At 44.7% G+C, this 22,105-nt stretch overlaps 3 protein-coding genes across 9 annotated transcripts in view; 1 reads left to right on the top strand and 2 right to left on the bottom strand.

The window, feature by feature from the left end:
- LMLN (leishmanolysin like peptidase) overlaps positions 1-6,782 on the bottom strand; it is a 90,121-nt gene extending 83,339 nt beyond the window's left edge. For 2 of the 3 annotated variants that reach the window (XR_013372111.1, XM_077883766.1), the window contains exon 1: positions 6,548-6,782. Coding sequence is in view for 2 of the 3 variants with exons in the window: in XM_077883766.1 (XP_077739892.1) it covers positions 6,548-6,766 (219 nt within the window). In the remaining variant the exon portion in view is untranslated. The remainder of the gene's footprint in view (positions 1-6,547) is intronic. The other variant, XM_077883765.1, reaches the window with a different exon arrangement.
- Positions 6,783-10,049: 3,267 nt separating this feature from the next.
- On the bottom strand, positions 10,050-13,260 carry RPL35A (ribosomal protein L35a). The gene is made up of 5 exons (XM_077884639.1): positions 13,172-13,260; positions 12,473-12,517; positions 12,127-12,279; positions 10,928-11,072; positions 10,050-10,130 (listed from the first exon to the last, which is right to left on the bottom strand). The coding sequence occupies exons 2-5, from the start codon at positions 12,481-12,483 to the stop codon at positions 10,107-10,109; spliced, it is 333 nt and encodes a 110-aa protein (XP_077740765.1). The 5' UTR covers positions 12,484-12,517; positions 13,172-13,260; the 3' UTR covers positions 10,050-10,106.
- The window catches only part of DRC9 (dynein regulatory complex subunit 9), a 47,061-nt gene continuing 37,690 nt past the window's right edge, over positions 12,735-22,105 (top strand). For 2 of the 5 annotated variants that reach the window (XM_077884638.1, XM_077884634.1), the window contains exons 1-3: positions 13,527-13,830; positions 17,731-17,799; positions 19,146-19,419. In XM_077884638.1, coding sequence (XP_077740764.1) covers positions 17,792-17,799; positions 19,146-19,419 — 282 coding nt within the window. In that variant the 5' untranslated portion in view covers positions 13,527-13,830; positions 17,731-17,791. Of the gene's footprint in view, positions 13,417-13,508; positions 13,831-14,012; positions 14,169-17,730; positions 17,800-19,145; positions 19,420-22,105 lie in introns of those variants that run through there. The other 3 variants (XM_077884637.1, XM_077884636.1, XM_077884635.1) reach the window with 3 other exon arrangements.

Below are 22,105 nucleotides of genomic sequence, written 5' to 3'. Positions count from 1 at the left end.
TCTTGATCCCAGGACCCTGAGGTCACAACCTGAGCCAAAGGCAGATGCTTAACTGACTGAGCCACCCAGGCACCACAATAAAGGTGTTTTTTGTTATGTGAATGAGGTGACTTTTGGAAAGCATCTGAGGATGGGACTAGCTGCCAGTGGAGCTAACCATGTGATCAGAGAGTTGGAACTTTCAGTCTCCACTCATTCCATCTCTGAGGAGAGAGGGGTCATAGATTGAGTTCAATCCCTAATGGCTGATGATTTAATCAATCATGTCTAGGTAATGATGACTCTATAAAACCCAAAAGGATGGGGTTTGATGAGTTTCCTGTTGGTGAACATTGTTACACTCAGAAATAAAACTGCTGGTTATTCTTCCAGCAAAAATGGGTTTATTTGGGAATAGCAGAGAATTGCAATCCAGGACAAGCATGCTACAAGAAAACCATAGGCAAGTCTGAAGAACAAAAGAGGAATACTAGTCTTTTATAGAGTGGAAAAGGAAACTGGGAGGGTGTTATAAGCAAAATGTCCACTGGAATAAACTGGAAGTTTGAAATATAATGGCTTTCCATTGGCTTAGTTGTAACAATCTCTCATTGGCTGGACTATTGCAAGGCAAGGAGGAAAAACATTCTTCTTCCAGCTGGGATAGTAAAGTAGTATCCACATGCAAGGCCCATCACTCACTACCTGGTAGGTCTGCAATTGCCGATGAGTGCTAGGACATGAGAGCTCCCTCTTGCTGACCTCCCTGCTCCATTCTAAATGAAGTTTCCTTTTATTAATTTTCACATCACTTGAAAGAGATTCCTGGAGAACAGAATGCTCTGATGGGGGGAAACTCCTCACCATTTCTCTATACCTTGCCCTATGCATTTCTTCCATCTAGTTGTTCCTGAATTATACTTTTATAATAAACCAGTAATCCACTAGTAGATTTTTTCTCTGAGTTCTGTGAGCTGCTCTATCAAATTAATCCAACCCAAGGAAGGGGTTACTGGAAACTCTAAAGTCATTTGATCAGAAGCTCAGGTGACAGTCTGGATTTACAATTGGTGTCTGAAATGGTGGAGTGGGGGCCAGTCTTGTAAACTGTGGAATCTGATGCTATCACTGGGTTGATAAGTGTCAGAACTGAGTTTCAGCTTGTGTAGGAGAGTTGCTTAGTGGTGTGTGGAAATCCCCTCATACACTGGAATTGGTACCAGAACCCTTTGTAGACATTTAAAAGATAAAGACAATATTAAGAAAAACTTTATATCCATAAATTTGTTAACTTCAATGAAATGAAATTATTTGAAAGATATAACTTTTCAAAACACAATCAAGGGATGCGAGGGTGGCTCAGTGGTTGCGCATCTTCCTTTGGCTTAGGTTGTGATCCCCGGAGACAGGGGACACAGTCCGCATCTGGCTCCCTGGGGGGAGCCTACTTCTCCCTCTGCCTATGTTTCTCTCTTTCTGTCTCTCAAGAATAAATAAAATCTTAAAAAAAAAAAAAGAGCAACTGTTGCCTGGAGTATCTGGATGAATGGGAGACTGGCGCAGGATGGGGTAGGGATCTTTCTGAACACATGGAAATGTTCTATATCATGTGATTGCAAGTTTCACATGGAAGTACATGATTGCAATTATTGCATTTCAATATATGTAAGTTTTACCAGAAAACTTTTAGGGGCACCTGGCTGGCTCAGATGGTAGAGCATACCACTCTTGATCCTGGGGTTACGGTTTAGATCCCCATGTTGGTCATGGAGATTACTTCAAACAAACAAACAACCTTTTAAAATAATATTTTTTTTAGAGGGGAGAGCGGCAAAGGGAGTGAGAGAACCCCAAGCAGGCTCCACTCCCAGCAGAGTCCCATGTGGAACTTGATCTCACAACTCTGAGGCTGTGACCTGGGCTGAAATCAAAAGTCAGACAAGTTATTAATCACCTGAGTCTCCCAGTGTGGGACCCAGGAAATCGAACAAAATCCCCTACCCCTGGACAAGCAGAGCAGGACTGACTCTATTTTGGACTGCACCCACCTTGTGCTGACCTGCTTATTACTTAGGGCACTGCCCCGCCCTAATCAAAGACCAGGGCACACCCTAACCGGAAATCCGGCTCAGCGGACCAGCCTGACTGTGCAACTCCTGTGTATCCCATGGGCCACTGGCCCCTATACAGTTGCTAAGCCTCTTAGTCTCGGGGTCCAAGTCCCTGCTCTGCTGCGTTGGGTGTACTTGGACCCAGGCTCGAGCTTGTAAATAATCCCTCGTGTGATTGCATCGGTGTCGGCTCCTTGGTGGTTTCTCGGATTTGCGATCTTGGGCACAACACCCAGGTGCCCCAACAACAAACTTAAAAGTAACAATAACAAGTGAGAGGATGGAGAATGGCTGGAAGTAAACAAGAATGAGAGAATAAAGTAAGAGTTAAAGCTCGGTGATAGGTCCACGGGAGTTCATTATACTATTCCATTTTTTGGTTTTAATTAACATGATTTAAAAAACGAAACTTAGAGGTTTTAGTTGAAAACAAGTTAAATGTGTCAAAAAAAATTTTTTTGAGTAGGTTCTAGATCTAACATGGAACAACTGAGAGACCAAGAGTTTCAAACTCTACCAACTGAGCCAGCCACCCTCACCTCCGTATTTTTTTTCAACATGTTTTGTACTTCCCATCACAATAAAAAAAAAAAAAAGTGAATTTCTTATAGCATTTAACAGAAGTGTAGTCACTAGTAGGAGTACAATGAAGAATTCTTGCTTATACTTTTTTTTTTTTTTTTTAAGATTTGGTTTATTTATTCATGAGAGACAAACCGAGAGCGAGGCAGAGACCCAGGCAGAGGGAGAAGCAGGCTCCATGCAGGGAGCCCGAGTGGGACTCGATCCCAGGTCTCCAGGATCAGGCCCTGGGCTGAAGGTGGCGCTAAACCGCTGAGCCACCCAGGGATCCCTTGCTTATACTCTATATTTAGGTAAAAGCTAAGGCAATGGTTAGAGGGACTTGCTATTACATAGTCTATGAAGTACTAGGAATATTTACTAAGGATAAGAAGTCTCAAAAAGTACCTAATAGATTGCTTTTAATATCTGAAGCACTGTCACTATTGAATTTGTTTAGCCAAGAGGCATAAATAGGAATAGTGGGTGGAAGTTTCAGGAAGAGTTTTCAGCTCCATAAAAGAAGAACTTTATACTGATGATCTTCAAAAAGGAAAGGGGCTGTCTCTGGCAATAATCTCCCTATCCACGGAGATATTCAAATATAGATTGGAGTTTTGAATGCCGGCAACCACTAGAAGCAGCAGCTATTTAGGTTCCCTCTAGTGGAGAGATTTTGCAGTTCTTGGAATAGATTTCTCTTACCGTAATCTAAATTCAAAGAAAGCAGCACAGGGTTTTGCAGGAATTTTTTTTTAAAGATTTTATTTATTTATTCACGAGACACACACAGAGAGAGAAAGAGGCAAAGACACAGGCAGAGGGAGAAGCAGGCTCCATGTAGGGAGCCCGATATGGGACTCGATCCGGGGTCTCCAGAATCATGCTCTGTGCTGAAGACTGTGCTAAACTGCTGAGCCACCCGGGCTGCCCCCCTTTTTTTTTTTTTAAGAATTCATCAGGGATGGAAGAATTGGGGATATATTGTTTAAGGGTACAAACTTGCAACCAGTAAATAAATAAGCCCTGGAGTAATATATAGCATAATGACTATAGCCAACAATACTGTATTATAAACTTAAAAGTTGCCAAGGGACTAAAAATAAATAAAATTCAGCCAAAATGCAGTGTCATGATAAAAGCTGGAATACAGCTACAAGCTCCAAACTTAATATTTTGGCGCATATGGTTATGAACAGTCATGTATAGAACTTTTTGTAAATTACACAAAAATGAGTGGTCTTGGGTTTCTGGGCTGAACTGGAAATTTCTAGGTCAGTCTTTCTGGATAAAGTAATAAGATAAATCATAAATTCAATCAGAACAGGCTGCCTTGCCCTAGAGACTCTATCACCTTTCCTCAAAGAACACTGATTATTATGGGCTACATACTGTGGAGGAATCAAAGACATAAACCACCTCTGAAGGAACCTTACAGTTTGAACTACAAAAGCAAGACTACAAAGAAATGCATGAGAAATACCCCCCCTCTCCCCAGCAGTGCGTGGTCAAGCGCCAGAAGATAGTACAGGTAAGACACACTAGGAAGGGTTTAGAGCACTCCGCTAGAGTCTTGAACGTAGGGAACTTAAGTGAGGACTGAAAGGAGGTAGAGAGGGAGGCAAATGGAGTGTAAGGTGGTCAGCACCTGCAGGGCAGGAGAACAGGTAAAGCTGGTGACGTGGTCAAGTAACTTGAAAACAAGCCTGAATTTTGTCTTCAGAGAACCCCCGATATCCTCTCCATGCCTGTAGCTCCCCTATCAACTTCTTCCCGAAACTTTTGATCAGTAAGCCCCAAAGTGTGGTCTCTGGACAAGTTATCATCATCAACTCCCTGGGCAGCAAGTTATGGTCATCAGCTCCCTGGACAAGTTATCGTCATTAGCTCCCTGGACAAGTTATGGCCATCAGCTCCCTGGGCAGCAAGTTATAGTCATCAGCTCCCTGGGCAGCAAGTTATGGTCATCAACTCCCTGGGGAGCAAGTTATCGTCATCAGCTCCCTGGGCAGCAAGTTATGGTCATCAGCTCCCTGGGCAGCAAGTTATGGTCATCAACTCCCTGGGGAGCAAGTTATCGTCATCAGCTCCCTGGGCAGCAAGTTATGGTCATCAGCTCCCTGGGCAGCAAGTTATGGTCATCAACTCCCTGGGGAGCAAGTTATGGTCATCAACTCCCTGGACAGCAAGTTATGGTCATCAACTCCCTGGGGAGCAAGTTATGGTCATCAACTCCCTGGACAGCAAGTTATGGTCATCAACTCCCCGGGCAAAAAGTTATGGTCATCAACTCCCTGGGCAGCAAGTTATCATCATCAGCTCCCTGGGCAGCAAGTTATCGCCATCAGCTCCCTGGACAAGTTATCGTCATTAGCTCCTTGGACAAGTTATCGCCATCAGCTCCCTGGGCAGCAAGTTATCATCAACTTCCTGGGCAAAAAAATTATGGTCATCAACTCCCTGGGCAGCAAGTTATCGTCATCAGCTCCCTGGACAGCAAGTTATCGTCATCAGCTGTCTGGGCAGCAAGTTATGGTCATCAACTCCCTGGATAGCAAGTTAATCGTCATCAGCTCCCTGGACAACAAGTTATCCTCATCAGCTCCCTGGGCAGCAAGTTATCACCATCAGCTCCCTGGACAGCAAGTTATGGTCATCAACTCCCTGGGCAGCAGGTTATCGTCATCAACTCCCTGGGCAGCAAGTTATGGTCATCAACTCCCTGGGCAAAAAGTTATGGTCATCAACTCCCTGGGCAGCAAGTTATCGTCATCAACTTCCTGGGCAAAAAATTATGGTCATCAGCTCCCTGGGCAGCAAGTTATCGTCATCAGCTCCCTGGGCAGCAAGTTATCACCATCAGCTCCCTGGACAAGTTATCGTCATCAACTCCCTGGGCAGCAGGTTATCGTCATCAACTCCCTGGGCAAAAAGTTATGGTCATCAACTCCCTGGGCAGCAAGTTATCATCATCAACTTCCTGGGCAAAAAATTATGGTCATCAGCTCCCTGGGCAGCAAGTTATCGTCATCAGCTCCCTGGGCAGCAAGTTATCACCATCAGCTCCCTGGACAAGTTATCGTCATCAACTCCCTGGGCAGCAAGTAATCGTCATCAGCTCCCTGGACAAGTTGTCATCATCAACTCCCTGGACCCGCCAACTCTGGGCGCCGCCGCAGACCCCACGAGCCCGGACGGAGGGGCTGGGCCCGCGATGTGCCGTGGCGAGTCCCTCGCGCCATCCCGACGCCCCGCGAGACAGACCCACCGGGGCACCAGGGTCCGCACCGGCCGGCCGCCGCGCTGGCGGAGGGGGGCGAGGGGCGGCTTCCAACCGTACCCGCGGCCGGGCCCGGAGGAAGCCCCGCAGGAGCACGGGCGCTCGCTCCCCGCAGCTGCAGCGGCCTCCGCTCGGGCTGCCGCCGGCCGCACCGTCCTCCGCCGCCTCCGCCAGGGCGCCTTCCGGGACAAGTAAGGGAAGACCACGGGCGTGACCCACGTTCCCGGGGGAGCAGCCCGCTCTAAGTCGTCCTCACTTCAAGAGCGGCCTGGTCCCCGCCTGCGGACGACCGCCAAAGACGGAGCGACCCGGGGCCAGCAGGCTGGGCTCCTCGGCGCGCGCTCGCCTCGGGAGCGCACTGGCCCTTTAAGAAACTTTCCGGCCGCCGCCGCCGCCGCCGCCGCCCAACTGGGCCGCGGGCCGACCCCGAGTCCCCAGCGACACCCGGGAGCGGCCGGGTCGCGGCCTCGGGGCCCGAGGCAGCCCTCCAGGAGCGCAGCTTCCGGGCCGGCTTCGCGCTCCACTCCCCCCAACGTGTTCCGGCAGCTGCCTCCGCCTCGGCCGCGCCCGCTCACCCCACCCTCGCGGCGCCCGCCGCCGCCCCTCCGCGCCCTACCTCGGCCTCCGAGGGGACGTGGTGCCGGCAGGGAGGGGAACTGTGCAAGGAGACAGGGACAGACGTGGAGCTAGCCCAGAGGCCGCCCAACAGGAGTAGCACGCCTCGGGCCCACGAAGACCGGCGCCAGCGCCGCTGGCTAGGGCCGGGCCCCGCGCCGGAGGAACCGGCGACTCCCTCCCGCCCGGCCGCCATCTTCGGGCCGAGCGTCGTTACCATGGAGTGCGTGCGGTCTCCGCCCCGGCCCCGCCTTCGCGGAAAGCCGGCCCTCGATTGGCCAGCATGGCCCACAGTGGGCGGGGTCAGAGCCGCGTCACGTCCGCCGCGTCTCCGGGCGAAGCCCGCCCCTACAGGCCGCCTAGCGGCACACGTGGGTTGGGCTGGAGACGACTGGGGGTGGGGTTGGAGGGACGTCACCTTGGATGGGCATCCGCTAGGTGCCGGGTGGCTTAAACTGCGGGGAATCCTAACGGTTTAGCCCTCTGTACGAAAGATGAGTGGAATTCTCACTTTTACTTTTTACCCTCAGTCACCAATTTTAGGCCCATTTCTTAACTAAAGTCATGTTATAAAATCAAAGTTTTCCTTTTCAACTCCATCCCTTAACTTCTATTAAAACAATTAGGGATGCTCAGCCGGCTCAGTCAGTACGGCACACTCTTGATCATACACATTGGGTGTAGAGCCTACAACCCTGCAAAAAAAACAAGAATTGAAACTGCATTTAACCCAGGAACGGACCAGGTGGCTCCTTGACATTAAGGAAACTACCTTCAAACTAGGCCAGGAGTTAACTATAAAACATCGAATATTGGAAAATTTCCTCAGGCCCATTAAGCTAATAAAATTAGTGACTGGAAGCACTGAATTGGAACAGTTGTTTAACCAGAACTGAATACTATAAATTACTATATTAGGAACTGTGGGGATAGGAAAGAAAGGATAGCGCCAAGATTGCACTGTTCAGAGCTCCTGGGTAGGGCTCGGTCGGTTGAGTGTCCGACTTTGGCACCGGTGGTAATCCCAGGAGTGGTGACCCCAGGATCATGGGATGGAGTCCCACATGGGGCTCTCTGCTCATCGGGGAGTTGGCTTCCCCCTCTGCAGCTCCCCCCAGCTCATGCTCTCTCAAATCTCAAAAAAACATATTGTACAATTCATTGGTAAAAGATCATGTACTCAAATTCAAGGGTGGGCAGTCTACCAATTAAGGCTCATTACCTAAGAAGTCTATCATTCCACAACTAGTGGAAATTGGGATCCCAAGCCAAATTTATCACTTTCAGGATGTGCTTTTTCGACTACAAGACCACAAAGAAACTGAATTCTGAACACAAACCACCACCGGTCAACATCAAGCTTAGTTTTGACAGTAGTGTCATACTGGGGCTGTTTCATGACCCAGCCAACCAACTGCTAACCAAGCTCATTTCTCTGAAACAGGATTCTCCAATGGTACCTTTGGCTTCAGGACTCTCACCAAAACTCATGGCAAGAGAAATACATAAAGCACCCTCTCCCAAGTGCTGTACTAAATCAGCTGAAGAGGATGAATTTGTGTGCAAGGCTGTATTGCCTCTGCATTTACTCAAGTCATAAGGAGTCTCAGCCTTCTCTTCTCAAATGCCCACCACTTCCTGTTTATCTACCTCTATTACCCTACCATCATCCTACTCACTTAACTCCCACAAAGGTTACAGGCTTTATGAGCTTTCCTTCTCTCTATGACTAATTAGACCTAGATATCCATCTGCCTTCCTGGACCTGTTCACAACTGAGTATCCTAGTTTCCTCAAACTCACCAACATCCCCCCCCCCCCCCAAGATCTCCAACTTTGTAAATGCACCATTACCTACCCTGCAAAGCTAGGAACATGTCTAGGAACATGTTATCTTTGAAGACTGCTCAATCGATTGGTCTTTAAATTCTCTTAATCCTTAGTACCATACACAAGACCGTGCATAATCTTAATTTTTCTATTTACTTTCCAATTGCCCACAATAGGTTTCAGATATACTACATAATCTAGTTGAAGATTTCGTCAAATGCCTTCTGGTTTCACATAAATCCTGAAGGCCAGTTTTTCTGAAATACCTCCCCAAACATTTCTTCCCTATTCTTGGCCACCCCAAGAGTACTGACACATCTTTGCAGCATCTGGGTGGCCTAGTTGGTTAAGCAGCCCACTTGATGGGGCAGTCCCGGTGGCGCAGTGGTTTGGCGCTGCCTGCAGCCTGGGGTGTGATCCTGGAGACCCAGGATCAGGTCCCACATCAGGCTCCCTGCATGGAGCCTGCTTCTCCCTCTGCCTCTCTGTGTCAATAAATAAAATCTTAAAAAAAAAAAAAAAAAGCAGCCCATTTGATTTGGGTTCAGACCAAGGTCTTGGTCACGAGATCTGGCTCCAAACTCTCCTTTCCATTTGTCCCTGCCGGACCCCCAACCTGTGCACTCTCAAAAAAAAGAAAAAAAAAATACTGATACGTCTATTTAAATAGCACAACAAAATACTTGTAAATTGTTGTTTTTCAACAATTAAAATCGAGTAGCTCTGAAACTGGTACTTCCTGCCATTTACCAGATTTGTCAATGTCAATTTCCTTAGGGTTCTAGTGACTGTATCATGGCCATGAGAAAAACACGACTAATGCTGGACCAAGCTGCATCTAACCCACCCACCTCATTTGCCTTGAAGCCATTCTTCCTAAATCTGCCCAAATGGGTCTGGCACTACAAACACAAAGCTATTTCTGTGAAAGCAGATTTTTCCTTCCAACAGCAACTTTGGCTTGAGGGCCACCATCAGACTAAGCACACCTTTCTTAGAACTGCTGTATGCTACCCAATCCTTTCCTCTATCTCCTTCAAACATCCTTCTCACCTGCCCCCTACCACCCTATACATATTTAGCATGCTAATTGTTTCTTGGCATCTGCTTCTTAGAGAAGCTACCTATAACTAAAAAGGGGGCAGCACCTGGGTGGCTCAGTGGTTGAGTGTCTGCCTTTGGCTCAGGGTGTGATCGCGGGGTCCTGGGATGAGTCCTGCGTCAGGCTCCTCTGCTTATGTCTCTGCCTCTCTCATGAATAAATAAAATCTTAAAAGTGAGTTATAGATCCGTTTTGATGTGGAAACCTGGATGAATGTCATGGTATATATCTGTACTGGCTAATATTTCCGGCTTCTGTCCTTCCTGGAATATGTAGTCTCCATTTGCAAAAAAGCTTTTCAAAGAACATGATGTGCTCCATCACTTCAAACCTTCCAACACACTCCTTCCCACTGCTTCCAATCAAAGCTTGTTTCCTTCCCCCATCATGTAAGAAAGGCCTTGTATTTAAGATACTCTATCCTATCCTCATTAAAACTCTCCTATTGTCTACATCTCTCTAATTGCCATTACATATAGCTCCCTGGCTTCCTTGTGCTCTGAAAATGCTGGATAACCACCACCATTTAAATACAGCAACCTGTATTTAGGAAAAAGAAAATGTTAAGCCATTTAACAAAAATACAAGAGAACAAATCTACACCTTTATTTATTTACTTTTCATAAGTTTAAATCCTTGAGGGGTACAGCATCTAGGAAGAAAATAAAGAAAACAGCATAATTAGATGGATGTTACATACAAATCTATAAACGTTACTGAGTACAACAATGTGGATAAAACTTCCCATTGTTCCACTACTCATCTCTAAAATGGAGAGAACCAAGTTCTTCTTGTATCTAGATAAACACATTTTAAGAACCAGTACCAGGAGCATTGAAAATCCATTTAACTTTGTTTCTTCCAGGGACAATGTAAAAACCTCCTGATGAAAAATTTCAATGGCTCGGCAGGGTTCAAAAGTACCCTAGGACCCCAAGAATATAGCCCTGTCTACTATAAATGAACGCTAACTAAGGAAAACAGTAACTATTTTAGAAGACCACAGGATCTAAACTCAAGGACTTGAGCCAAGTCATGGGACCTAGAAACATGAGCATCAGTTTTCTATTAAAAATAAGGCTAGTAACACCTACTGTAACAAGACTGTCATGATGAAGAGATGAGAATATCCTGAATTATGCCAGGAAGAGTGAATTTTTCTAATAATCACTTCTACGTCCAATAAATTGTTCATTTACATACTATCCCCCTCACCCAAGCTTTAGCAAAATCTGAAATCTAGGTACAATCCTTTTGAACACATTGCATTCACTTTTCCTTCTACTGCCATGAATCTGTTTCATAATGTATCTACACAGTAGATGATTTTGAAGCACAACCCATTTAAAATGTGACATTTTAAAATCACATTAGTTTTTAGAGATCAGAGCCCAAACTCCTGAGCTTAGTTTGACTCAACAATTTCATACTGCTAATAACTGTACTTACCACGCGGATTCTGTGGCCAATGGCTTTCGCAGGAAGGTTGCTTCGGAATTTGGCACGAACCATGCCGCTGTTTCCATGAGCACGAGTTACTTTTCCCCAGATTACTCTGGTTTTGTTTGGTTTGCCACCAGGAGTTACTGTGTTGCTGGTTTTAAAGGAGGATGAAAGAGGTATGAGAACCCAGGCAGCCAGTATAGTGTAACACAAATTCAAGGTGACTTCTAGTCAGTGGCTCACAACTGCAGTTAGCCACTAAGATATCAGAGAAACTAAAATACCTGGGGCATCATTCATTCAACAAATATTTGAGTACCTATTGTATGCCAGACACTTATACAAATTAATTTTTTTAAGTCTGCAAAATACAAAATAGTAGTTTACAAAATAAGTCCCTTTCGGATAACCCAGTAGGTAAGTAAGATATATAGAATGTAAGATAGTAGCTGCAATATATTTTTTAAAAACACAGAAAGGCTGAAGGTATGGAGTAAATCCTAGCTGGGCTAAACGGTAGAAATAGGGAGCCCTGAACGACTAGGGTCCTAAAGCCTCCTTAATGACCCGTTTTTACTAAAGGCAGAGACAGTTGGAATCTGAGCAATATACAGATGACCTGAGTTATAATTTTAAAGTATTATTCTCGTTCCAGGAGGAATGGCGGGGGGGGGGGGGGGGGGGAATGAAAGCTATGTCCCCAGAGATTTTCACTGGTTTAATGAATTTAAGAATCAAGGCCCAAGAAAGCGACAAAGTGAATCAAGGTACACGAGATAACATAAGGAATCGGTTCCTTCCTTGAAACAGTCAATAGCTGAAATCTTTCTAAGTGCAGAGGATACCTAAATCCAACACTACCCAGACAAGTAACAACCTTCTGTGACCTCCTATGAAATTCCTTAAAGATTCAAAGTACAGGGCAGGGATCCCTGGGTGGCCTGGGATCGAATCCCACGTTGGGCTGCCTGCACGGAGCCTGCTTCTCCCTCTGCCTGTGTCTCTGCCCCTCTCTCTTTCTCTGTGTCTCATGAATAAATAAGTAACATCTTCAAAAAAAAAAACAAACAAAAAAAAAGATTCAAAGTACGAAACACAAAAGTACCAACTGCTTTGCCAACATCTTTTGATTCTTCTCCTTTGAATAGGAAAATGCGACAAATCTCAACTAAAAAATGCAAGAGGCATTAACACTATGAACTTACTTCTTTGCTTTGTAGACATAAGCACATCGCTTGCCGAGATAGAACTCAGTTTCATCTCGAGCATAAACACCTTCGATCTTAAGTAGAGCTGTGTGCTCCCTCTGGTTCCGGAGACCCCGTTTATAGCCGGCAAAAATGGCCTTGGACCAAAGCCTGAGACAAAATACAGAGTGACCATAAGTCGTGCAAAGATCTGGTTTCACTGGAAGAGCTCACCTGTAACGAGCTCTACTCAAAAGTCACCTGCAGCGAACATCTAACCCCCCCCCGCAAGTTTACAGCAAACGTTTTTTTTTTTTTTTTTTTACAGATGCAAAAAAAAAAAAAAAAATCATAAAGTCTGTACCTTCCAGACATAGTCGTCGCTTTAGGAGTCCTGGTCCCAGCAGGCCTTAAAACAAAAAGAACCAGTTTAAAATCTTGCAAAAGCACGTTTCCCGCCCAGTCCGCTCTCGGTAGCGCTCGGCGTCTGACAGGAAGTCTCTCCGGTGGGAGACACCTCGGGCAGGACGGGCTTCGTAGTCAAGGAAACAGCTCCTGGAGACGCCGAAAGGATGCCCCGAGCGGACTCAGACCACGCCGGGTAGGAAAGGGGGGGGGGGGGGGAGGGAAGGAAAGAAAAGCGAGGAATCGGAGAAGCACACAAAACAGAGGCGGAAGCACTGAATGGGAAAAGCAAGGCTGAGGAAGGGGAGCTCGTAGACATAACCAGGTCTGGAGTGGGAGCGTCTTGACGGAAAAATAAAATAAAATAAAATAAAATAAAATAAAATAAAATAAAATAAGATAAAATAAAATATAAAAAGGGCTCATCCTAAGGGAGCCACTGCCTCAAAACGGGCGAACGGCCTTTATCCCTCCGCTAAGGCCCAAGCAGCAACGGCGATGACGGGAGCGCCGGTTCTCCGGGAGTCCGGGCACCAGCACCATCGGCCCCGCATCTCCGCCATCCTGGCCTCCCCGCCGCTGGAATCCACGGCGCTCGCTCGCTGACACAGCCTCCGAGCCGCACCGGCGCCCCGCCGAAGCACAGGGCTCGTCTCACCGCACTTAATCGGCCCCCAAAGTTCAGGAGCGGCGGCTCTCCTCACCTCCACAGGCTCCAAGATGGCGGAAAGAGAGAGGCGAGGCCCCGCCGCGTGGCCTTGTGGGATAAACACCTCTCCGCCCCGCCCCCCCCGGTTTAGGCGTCTAACGCAACCGCCCAAAAAAAAAAAAGAAAAAAAAGAAAAAGCCTCAGCTGTTGTCTTTGACTGAAAGAAACGTCTACATTCGAGAGCACTCTTACAGGTCTTTCTCTGAGTGTTTTTATCTTTGAGAGTTGTAATATATGTGGTATTTGAAACAGAGGGAGGCAAGAGGATAGCCAGCTAAAGGAGGACGAGGAAAGGTCCCCGGAGCTTCGCGTTGCCATAGAAACAGCAAGGCTTGGTTCCTGCAGCCCGGTGCAGGCTGCCGCCCCGCCTCGGGGACCCCAGACTGGATTCGCTCACGTGGGAGCATCTTTCTCTCTTACTAGGAGTAGGGAGGATGGAGACTCTCGGGTCCTAGCGCGGAAGAGAAAGGGCAGGAGCACGAGGGCAGGAGGAGCTCTTCTCTTTACGCACCCCCCCACCTCACCCCTTTCCTCCTCCTCCTCTCTTTATCTCTTTGCAGAAACGTCCTCCAAGTTCCTAACCTGCAATCCTTCGTTTGGACTCCAGAGTGAGTATTGCCGCCTTTTAAAGAGCAGCTGCACGGGTAGCTGTGGGGCGCCCAAGCACCGCGCCTGCGCGAAGTGGGTCTCTAGCAAATCCTGGCAGGTGACGGGAAGATAGGCTAGTGGGCGTCTGACCGTTGCAGGTTTATTTGGGTTTCCCTCCGGGTTCATTCATTTGTTTCAGCAGTTTATTGAACGACTACTATGTACCGAGCTCTGGTCTTGGCTCGGAGGACCCTGCAGGAAACGAAACCACGGAATTCTCTGCCCTCTTGAGCTTACAGACCTGTCCTAGGAAGGGAAGTGAGACCCTAAGCAAGCACAATATATGGCACATGAGCAGGTAACATGAGAAAAATGTTCTCTATGGAGAAAAAAAGAATGAAGCCAGGATGCCACTGTAAAGAAGGCTTTAAAGATATATATATAATTTTAAAAATGAAGAAAAGAAGGCTTTTACTCTGAGATGAGAAACCAATTTGAGCAGTTCTGTATGGAGGGGAGACTCAATCTGACTTCCATTTTAATAGGGTCATTCTGTTGAGATGGAAGGGAAGCAAGAACAGCGCGGAGATCCATTAGGAGGCTCTTGCAATGATCATGATAAGATCATGGCTTGCAGACAGGGGTGATAAGTACTGGACTTCTGAATATATTTTAAATGTAACGCTGATAGGATTTGCTGATGGGTAAGGAATGGGAGAGAAGAGTAAAGGATGACCCCAAAGCTTTATGAGATATCTATAAATCATATTTAAGGTCCTCTCTTAAATACATCAGGATAGGGGATCCCTGGGTGGCTCAGCAGTTTAGCGCCTGCCTTTGGCCCAGGGCGCAATCCTGGAGTCCCGGGATCGAGTCCCACGTCAGGCTCCCGGCATGGAGCCTGCTTCTCCCTCCTCTTGCGTCTCTGCCTCTCTCTCTATATATCTATCTATCTATCTATCTATCATCTATCTATATCATAATAAATAAATAAATAAATAAATAAATAATCTTTAAAAAAAATACATCAGGATAGAGTGTAGGTACCTTACGACCCACTCCCTCTATCCAGTTTTCTCTGTCCCAGAAATATACTAAAAATCTCACTATTAAATGTGCTAGAAATCCAAATGTTAAGTAGTCCTGAGAGGAATAAAACCTTAAAGGTGAGTTTCGTTCCTTTGTTCATTCATTTGTTCTACAAATACTTCTTGAGCACAGTGCTTGAAACAGGATATAACAGTGAGCATCACTATCACGTTCCTGCTTTCATGACACGTAAAAGCCTAGTGGGGGCAAAACAGTAACATTACAAATTGTGAAGAGAGCTCTGTAGGAAAATAAAAGTGCAGTGATTGACCAGAGGACTCCTGATCCAGCCTGATGAATGAGGGAAAGTGTCACCCGCAGAAATGTCCTTTAAGGCATTTTTCAAATTGCAGGTGTAGGCCCAGTAGTAGATTGTAATTATAATACTTTTTAGGCAAAATATATGATAGAATCAAAAGTATCAGAATATGGCACATGTTTTTTTTCTTTTTTTTGTTTTTTTAATTTTTATTTATTTATGATAGTCACAGAGAGAGAGAGAGAGAGGCAGGGACATAGGCAGAGGGAGAAGCAGGCTCCATGCACCGGGAGCCCGACGTGGGATTCGATCCCGGGTCTCCAGGATCGTGCTCTGGGCCAAAGGCAGGCGCCAAACCGCTGCGCCACCCAGGGATCCCAGAATATGGCACATGTTAAACGTAAATTGGTATATGAAACTTGTTTCAGTTATTTGCCTGTATGCATACTTAAGTATATGTCTGTGTGTGCACAGTGTATATAAAAATCTGTGTATATAGGTCATTGCATCAGTCAGTGTTGCCCTGGATGGAAACAATGATAGAGTTCAGAATTTCATAAAGGATCTGTGTACAAACCTGTAGGCAAGAGTGAAATTCTAAGGGATGACATAGTCTCCAGGGACGTAGGGCAGAAATAGTTACCCAAGCCCCCAAGCAAGAGCAACGTAGAGAATATTGCCTGACTGGTGCCATGGCCTTTGACAGAGAAACTTAGCCCAACCAATGATGATTTGGCAGGGAGGGAACTGGGAGGATAAACACTTGATCTCACTCTCCTACATTTATGGAACCTCCTGTTGATGTGCCCCATATGGGTCAGTCTCTTGGGGTATAAGAAATGGTGAAGATTAGATTTAGAAATGACAGATACCTAGCAAAATGCCACTGATTTAGGCTGGTACCTGATGGACCAGTGGGACTTTACAAGATGAAGAGTGAGGGGAAGAGTGGTCCAAATAGAAGGAATAACGTGTGTAAAGACCCTGAGTTGGAAGGGGGCATGATTCCATAGAAGAATTGAAAGAAGTACATTGAGACTGGAGCCATGAGAGCAATAATAGGGCAGTGCCAAGTGGATATCTGAAGAGAGGAACAGAGCAGGCCAGACCATGCAGGCCTTATGGGCCAAGTTTAGAATTTTTAGCTTTTGTCCTAGGGCAATGGGAAACCATGGAAGGATTCTAAGGAAAGACAGGATCAAATTTTTAGTTTAAAAAAAAAATGATTTTCAATTTTAAAAAGATCACCTCCAATTTGGGGGCTGTTACAGTTGTTCAAGAAACAACAGTCAGGTCCAGCATGGTGTTGGGGGACATGGAAATAGAAGATAAAATCCACAGGACTTAGTGATGGTTTGGATTGGGAAATGCTGGGGTCAAGATGAAGGAGGAATACTCCTAGATTTCTAGCATTGAGAAATGGGAAACCAGAAGAGCATGAACTTGCTGGATACTGCATTAGCATAGCCCTGTCTTACCTGCATGAAGCACATTTACCTATGCCCCAAGCCTAAAAATAGGGAAAATAGAGAAACAACAATAACACATCAAAAGAACAAAAATCTTTATACCATGGTACTTCCTCTTAACACTGCTGTTGTACCAGAAAATTTGGCTAGTTTGGAGTATCTTTTTTTTTTCAGTTTGCATAAAGATTCTGTTTATATGTTTTCACTTTTACATAAGAGACTTCTGTTGTATGAGACATGTTTGTATCAGCCTTCTTAGGATCACCTTATTGTGGACAAAACCATACTGGAAACGAAACTATTTATTATTCATTTAGCCTAGAGTAAAATTCTTCATATGGCATTGTCATCATAAAGCTTTTTCAAGCAGAAAGAATTTTGGCTTATGGAGGGGTAACATCTTGGTAGTAACAGCGCAGTGATTTTCAGGAGAAATACAGCCTTTCAAAAAAAAAAATACAGCCTTTCTAAATACAGTCTCAAGTGTTCTTTTAAGTCCAGATGCAATTAATTTTGCTGTCTGGCAGACCAGTGAAATGGAATGCTCAAATTAAATATTTTAGAATCAGAATAACGGAAAAGTAAATCTATTACATAGATATTGCCAGTTAAAAATCAGAATTTAATAAAAATACGAAACCCATGTTGTATATTAATTTACCATGAGACTCAAAGATGCATTTATCAATAATTGTATTTGTCAATAATTAAGCTGACTACCTAATAGTCCTGCATCACATGATGCCAGAGTTTCTTCCATCTCTGGCACTGCTCTAATAAGCAAAAAAGAAAGGATAAGCTGAAGCTCTTTTTTTTTTTTTTTTTTAAATTTTTTTTAATTTTTATTTATTTATGATAGTCACAGAGAGAGAAAGAGAGAGAGGCAGAGACATAGGCAGAGGGAGAAGCAGGCTCCATGCACCGGGAGCCTGATGTGGGATTCGATCCCGGGTCTCCAGGATCGCGCCCTGGGCCAAAGGCAGGCGCCAAACCGCGGCGCCACCCAGGGATCCCAAGCTGAAGCTCTTTTGAAAGGGTATGGAAATAATTTAAATGTCATTCAACCCTCTCTTAAACTAATCTGTGTTTTCTTCCCATTTTAGGTGACTGCATTTTTTGTGAAATTGTAAATGTACCATTGAAGTTACAACTAATTTAAGAAGAATGGAAGAGTATGTTCAAAATTCCAATTTATTTTGTATACGTATTTGTTTATTTATCTATTATTTGAATTGTGCCTTATGTTAAATTTATTTATCTATTGCTGGGAACAAAGTACTCCAAAGCTTAGTAACTTAAAATATCAACTTTTATTATTTCACATGGTTTCTGTGGGTCAGGAATTTGGGAACAGCTTTGCTGGATGGTTCTGGGTTATGGGTCTGTCATAAGGTTGAAGTTGGCCAGGGCTTCAATCGTCTGAAAATTTGGGGCTGGAAGATCCACTTCCAACATAGCTCATTTACAAAGCTGGGGAGTTGATACTGGCTGTTGGCAAGAGGCATTAGTTCCACACCCTCAAAAACTTCCCCAAAGAGCTGCTTAAGTGTCCTCATGACAAAGCAGCTGGCTTTTTACAGAGTGGGAGATACAAGAAGGAGAGTAAGGGAGAAGCTGCAATGTCTTTTATCACCGAACGGTGGAACCCACAGTATCTTCCTGGTTACATAGGGTAGTTAGTCCTATTAATGTCGGGGAGACTACAAGGGTATGATTACAAGAAGGTGAGAATCATATGGATCCATTTTGGAGATTGACTACTACATACTGTTTTTGTTTGTTTGTAAAGATTTTATTTATTCATGAGACACACACACAGAGAGGCAGAGACACAGGCAGAGGGAGAAGCAGGCTCCCTGCGGGGAGCCTGACGCGGGACTGACTGGATCCCAGGACTCCGGGATCACACCCTGAGCAGAAGGCAAACGCACAACCACTGAGCCATCCAGGTGTCGATGTTTTTATCTTTTTTTTAAGTAAACTCTGTGCCGGACATGGGACTCAAACTCACAACCCCAAGGTTAAGAGTCACATGCTACACTGACTGAGCCAGCCAGGTGCTCCTGCCACATTCTGTTTTTCATTAATCATGAGATACTTTTGATTAGCATTTAAAGATGTTGCTAGAAAAAAAAGGTAATTTGGGCTCGAATTCAAATTGGCTAAGCATGGCCAAATAGTATGGTTAGGTTAACACAGAGTTACTAAACAGTAAGTGGAGGGACGCCTGGCTGGCTCAGCCGTTGAGCGCCTGCTTTAAGCTCAGGGCGTGATCCTGGAGTTTTCGGATGGAGTCTCACATCAGGCTCCCTGCAGGGAGTGGCTTGCCTTTGGTTAGTCAGAATGTCACAGGAAGATATTTAGCAGAACCACATGTAAACTCCTTCTTTTGTTCGTTATCTTGGTTATTTGACAATGTGGACTTCACAGGAGCCCATCTGTATGATGCCCGTGCTTTTTAGTTGAAGCAATTTTTAAACATTTGGTGGCTGACTTAATTTTTTATTTTTTTCTTTAGAGGCCAGTTAGAAGCCTCAAATCTTCCAGCGAACATCTGGCATTCTGAGGTGACAGTGTCAGTGACAGGCGAGCCACCCAGTGCTGTAGAAGAAGAAAAAGAAACAGCTGAAGAAACAGAAAAAGAAAAAGAAGTCCTCCCGGAAATCGTAGAGCCACTCTCCATTCTAGATGTGCTGAGGATCTCTGCAGTTCTGGAAGATACTGCAGACCAGCTCTCTATTCTAAACTATATCATGCCAGTTCAGTATGAAAGAAAACAAAGTGTCATCATGGTATATACACTCGTCATTATCTAGTTCTTGCTTTCTTTCCTCTTTATTTCTCTATCATTTACAGTACTTACGCCATCAAATTTAACTTGGGAAATAGCATCTTTAACTCAGATAAAAAGGGCTATAATAATTACTTGAGATACATACTCTGAATTGATGGAATGAAATAACCATAGCTCAAGATACATTGACAACCAGAATATCCTTTTCTTCCAACATGTTGGCATTATTCAAAAAGGCCTATAGTAAATCAGGATAAATACAGTATATGCACTGAGAGTAGCCAAATTACTGACTTGCCCCACCTATCTTGTAATTCTTAGCTGCTGAAAGCTAACTCAATCCTCAGGGGAGGAAATTCAGTTGGACCTTCTCAACGTTTCTTCTAAAATAACTTTGTTATATTGTTGAACACATTGCACCCTGCCTTTGTGAACATCCAGCCACGTCATTATGTCAGCCATTACATTCCCAGGGGACTCCTCAAAGTGCTATCGAGTTATCAGAAAATTCAACTTGGTACTGAGCAAAACCTTTATAAATTCTTTATAAATCCTTAAGCTCTTGTAAATTTTTAAAAAGATTTATTTATTTATTTATTTGAGAGAGAGAGAGAGCATGTGAGCTGTGAGAGGGGCAGAGGAAGAGGGAGACCGAGAATCCTCAAGCAGACTCCATGCTGAGCACAGAGCCTGACTTGTGCTTGATCCCAGGACCATGAGATCATGACTTGAGCCAAAACCAAGAGTCAGCCCCTCAACTGACTGAGCCACCCAGGCACCCCAAGCTCTTGTAAATTTTAATAACTTAGATTATAGATATACAATGAAAAGAACTTACTATTTTTAGAGAGAGAGTGAGAGCAAGCAGAGAGGAAGAGGTGAGAGGCAGAGGGAGAGAGAAAGCATCTTAAGCAGGCTCCAGGCCCATCATAGACCTCGATGTGGGGCATGATCTCACAACCCTGAGATCAAGACTGAGTTGAGGGAAAGCCCTGGGCGGCTCAGCGGTTTGGCGTCTGCCTTTGGCCAAGGGCGTGATCCTGGAGACCTGAGATCAGGCCCCACGTCAAGCTCCCTGTATGGAGCCTGCTTCTCCCTCTGCCTCTCTCTCTGTCTCTGTGTCTTTCATGAATAGATAAATAAAATCTTAAAAAAAAAAAAAAAAAAAAAGACTGAGTTGAAATCAAGAGTCAGATGCTTCACCAGCTGAGCCACCCAAGCGCCTCAGGAAAGAACTTATAAGTACAAGTAAAAGTTGCACAAAATTCTGATAGAACACTGGATTTGGAGTCAGGAGATCTTTGTGGTTTAGTTGCGTACCATGAACAGTTCGTTTCAGTTTCTTGGTCTTCGTGTTCTCGTTTGTAAAATGTGATGGAGCTTTTTATGTGTGGGAGTTTTTTCAAGATTTTATTTTATTTTTTCAAGATTTTATTTTCCATACGCAACATGGGACTCTAACTCACAACTCCAAGATCAAGGGTCACATGCTCCACTGACTGTGCAAGCCAAGGGCTCCTAAAGTGTAATAGAGTTTTAACCAAGTGATCCATATCATCCCTTCCAATGCTAACATTATATGGGTTTTGGGGGTAGTTTTAAAACAACATTAATGGGTATTATCAAGAATTTTGTAACTAGTTAATTTTTTTATCAATTTATGAAAGGCAAAGAGATTGGAAACCCAAGAACTAAGCTTTTCCATGAATTTAAAATAAAAGTAATTCGTATGTTAATCTTGTTAATAAATAGTAAAGAATAGTCTAGGGTTTCCTTCTTATTTATTCATCTCCTTCAGTAAGAATAAAAAAAGATATTTAGGGGCAGCCCGGGTGGCTCAGCGGTTTAGTGCCGCCTTCAGTTCAGGGCGTGATCCTGGAGACCTGGGATCGAGTACCGCATCAAGCTTCCTGCATGGAGCCTGCTTCTCCCTCTGCCTGTGTGTGTCTTTGCCTCTGTGTGTGTCTCTCTGTCATGAATTAATAAATGAAATCTTTAAAAAAAAAAAGATATTTAGTTAACAAGATAAAGTCTTGTGATACTTATCAATGATACTTACTGTGTCAGGCTGAAAAGGGTAATTTACCTTCATAGAAACACAAGAGAGATGGAAAACCCAAATTAATTTGTTAATTTATTTACAAAGATTATGTTTATTTATTCATGAGAGACACAGAGAGAGGCAGAGCCATAGACAGAGGGAGAAGCAGGTTTCTCGAGGGGAGCCTGATGCAGAACTCGATCCCAGGACCCCAGGTTCATGCCCTTAGCCAAAGGCAGACACTCAACCACTGAGCCACCCAGGCATCCCGAAAACCCTAATTTATAAACAATTCAGCAGTGGTCACCACTTCAGTAAATTGAAGAACAAAACTTTTGTGCTATTTTATTCTGTTTTTTTTTTTTTTTTTTTTTTTTTAAGATTTCATTTATTTATTCCTGAGAGACACAGAGAGAGAGGCAGAGACACAGGCAGAGGGAGAACCAGGCTCCGTGCAGGGAGCCCGACGTGGCACTCAATCCCAGGTCTCCAGGATCACGCCCTGGGCTGAAGGCAGGTGCTAAACCTCTGAGCCTCCCGGGCTGCCCTTTATTCTGGTTTATGATAGTAATCTTCACCCACAAAATTTTCTGACTTAACAGAGGCCCTGCTTATGATTTCATAGTATTGCATATAACAAAGG

This window comes from Canis aureus, chromosome 35, assembly GCF_053574225.1.
Source record: "Canis aureus isolate CA01 chromosome 35, VMU_Caureus_v.1.0, whole genome shotgun sequence".
In the NCBI taxonomy this organism is placed as follows: Eukaryota; Metazoa; Chordata; class Mammalia; order Carnivora; family Canidae; genus Canis; species Canis aureus.
The sequence above is the reverse complement of the archived record's forward strand: the minus strand, read 5'-3'. Positions and strand labels throughout refer to the sequence as shown.

Coding starts and splice junctions, on each gene's coding strand:
- RPL35A (XM_077884639.1), bottom strand. Junction 11,073..12,126: donor TATGTCTACAAAGCAAAGAA/GTAAGTTCATAG, acceptor CTTTAAAACCAG/CAACACAGTAACTCCTGGTG. Junction 10,131..10,927: donor TTGGCCACAGAATCCGCGTG/GTAAGTACAGTT, acceptor TTTTCTTCCTAG/ATGCTGTACCCCTCAAGGAT.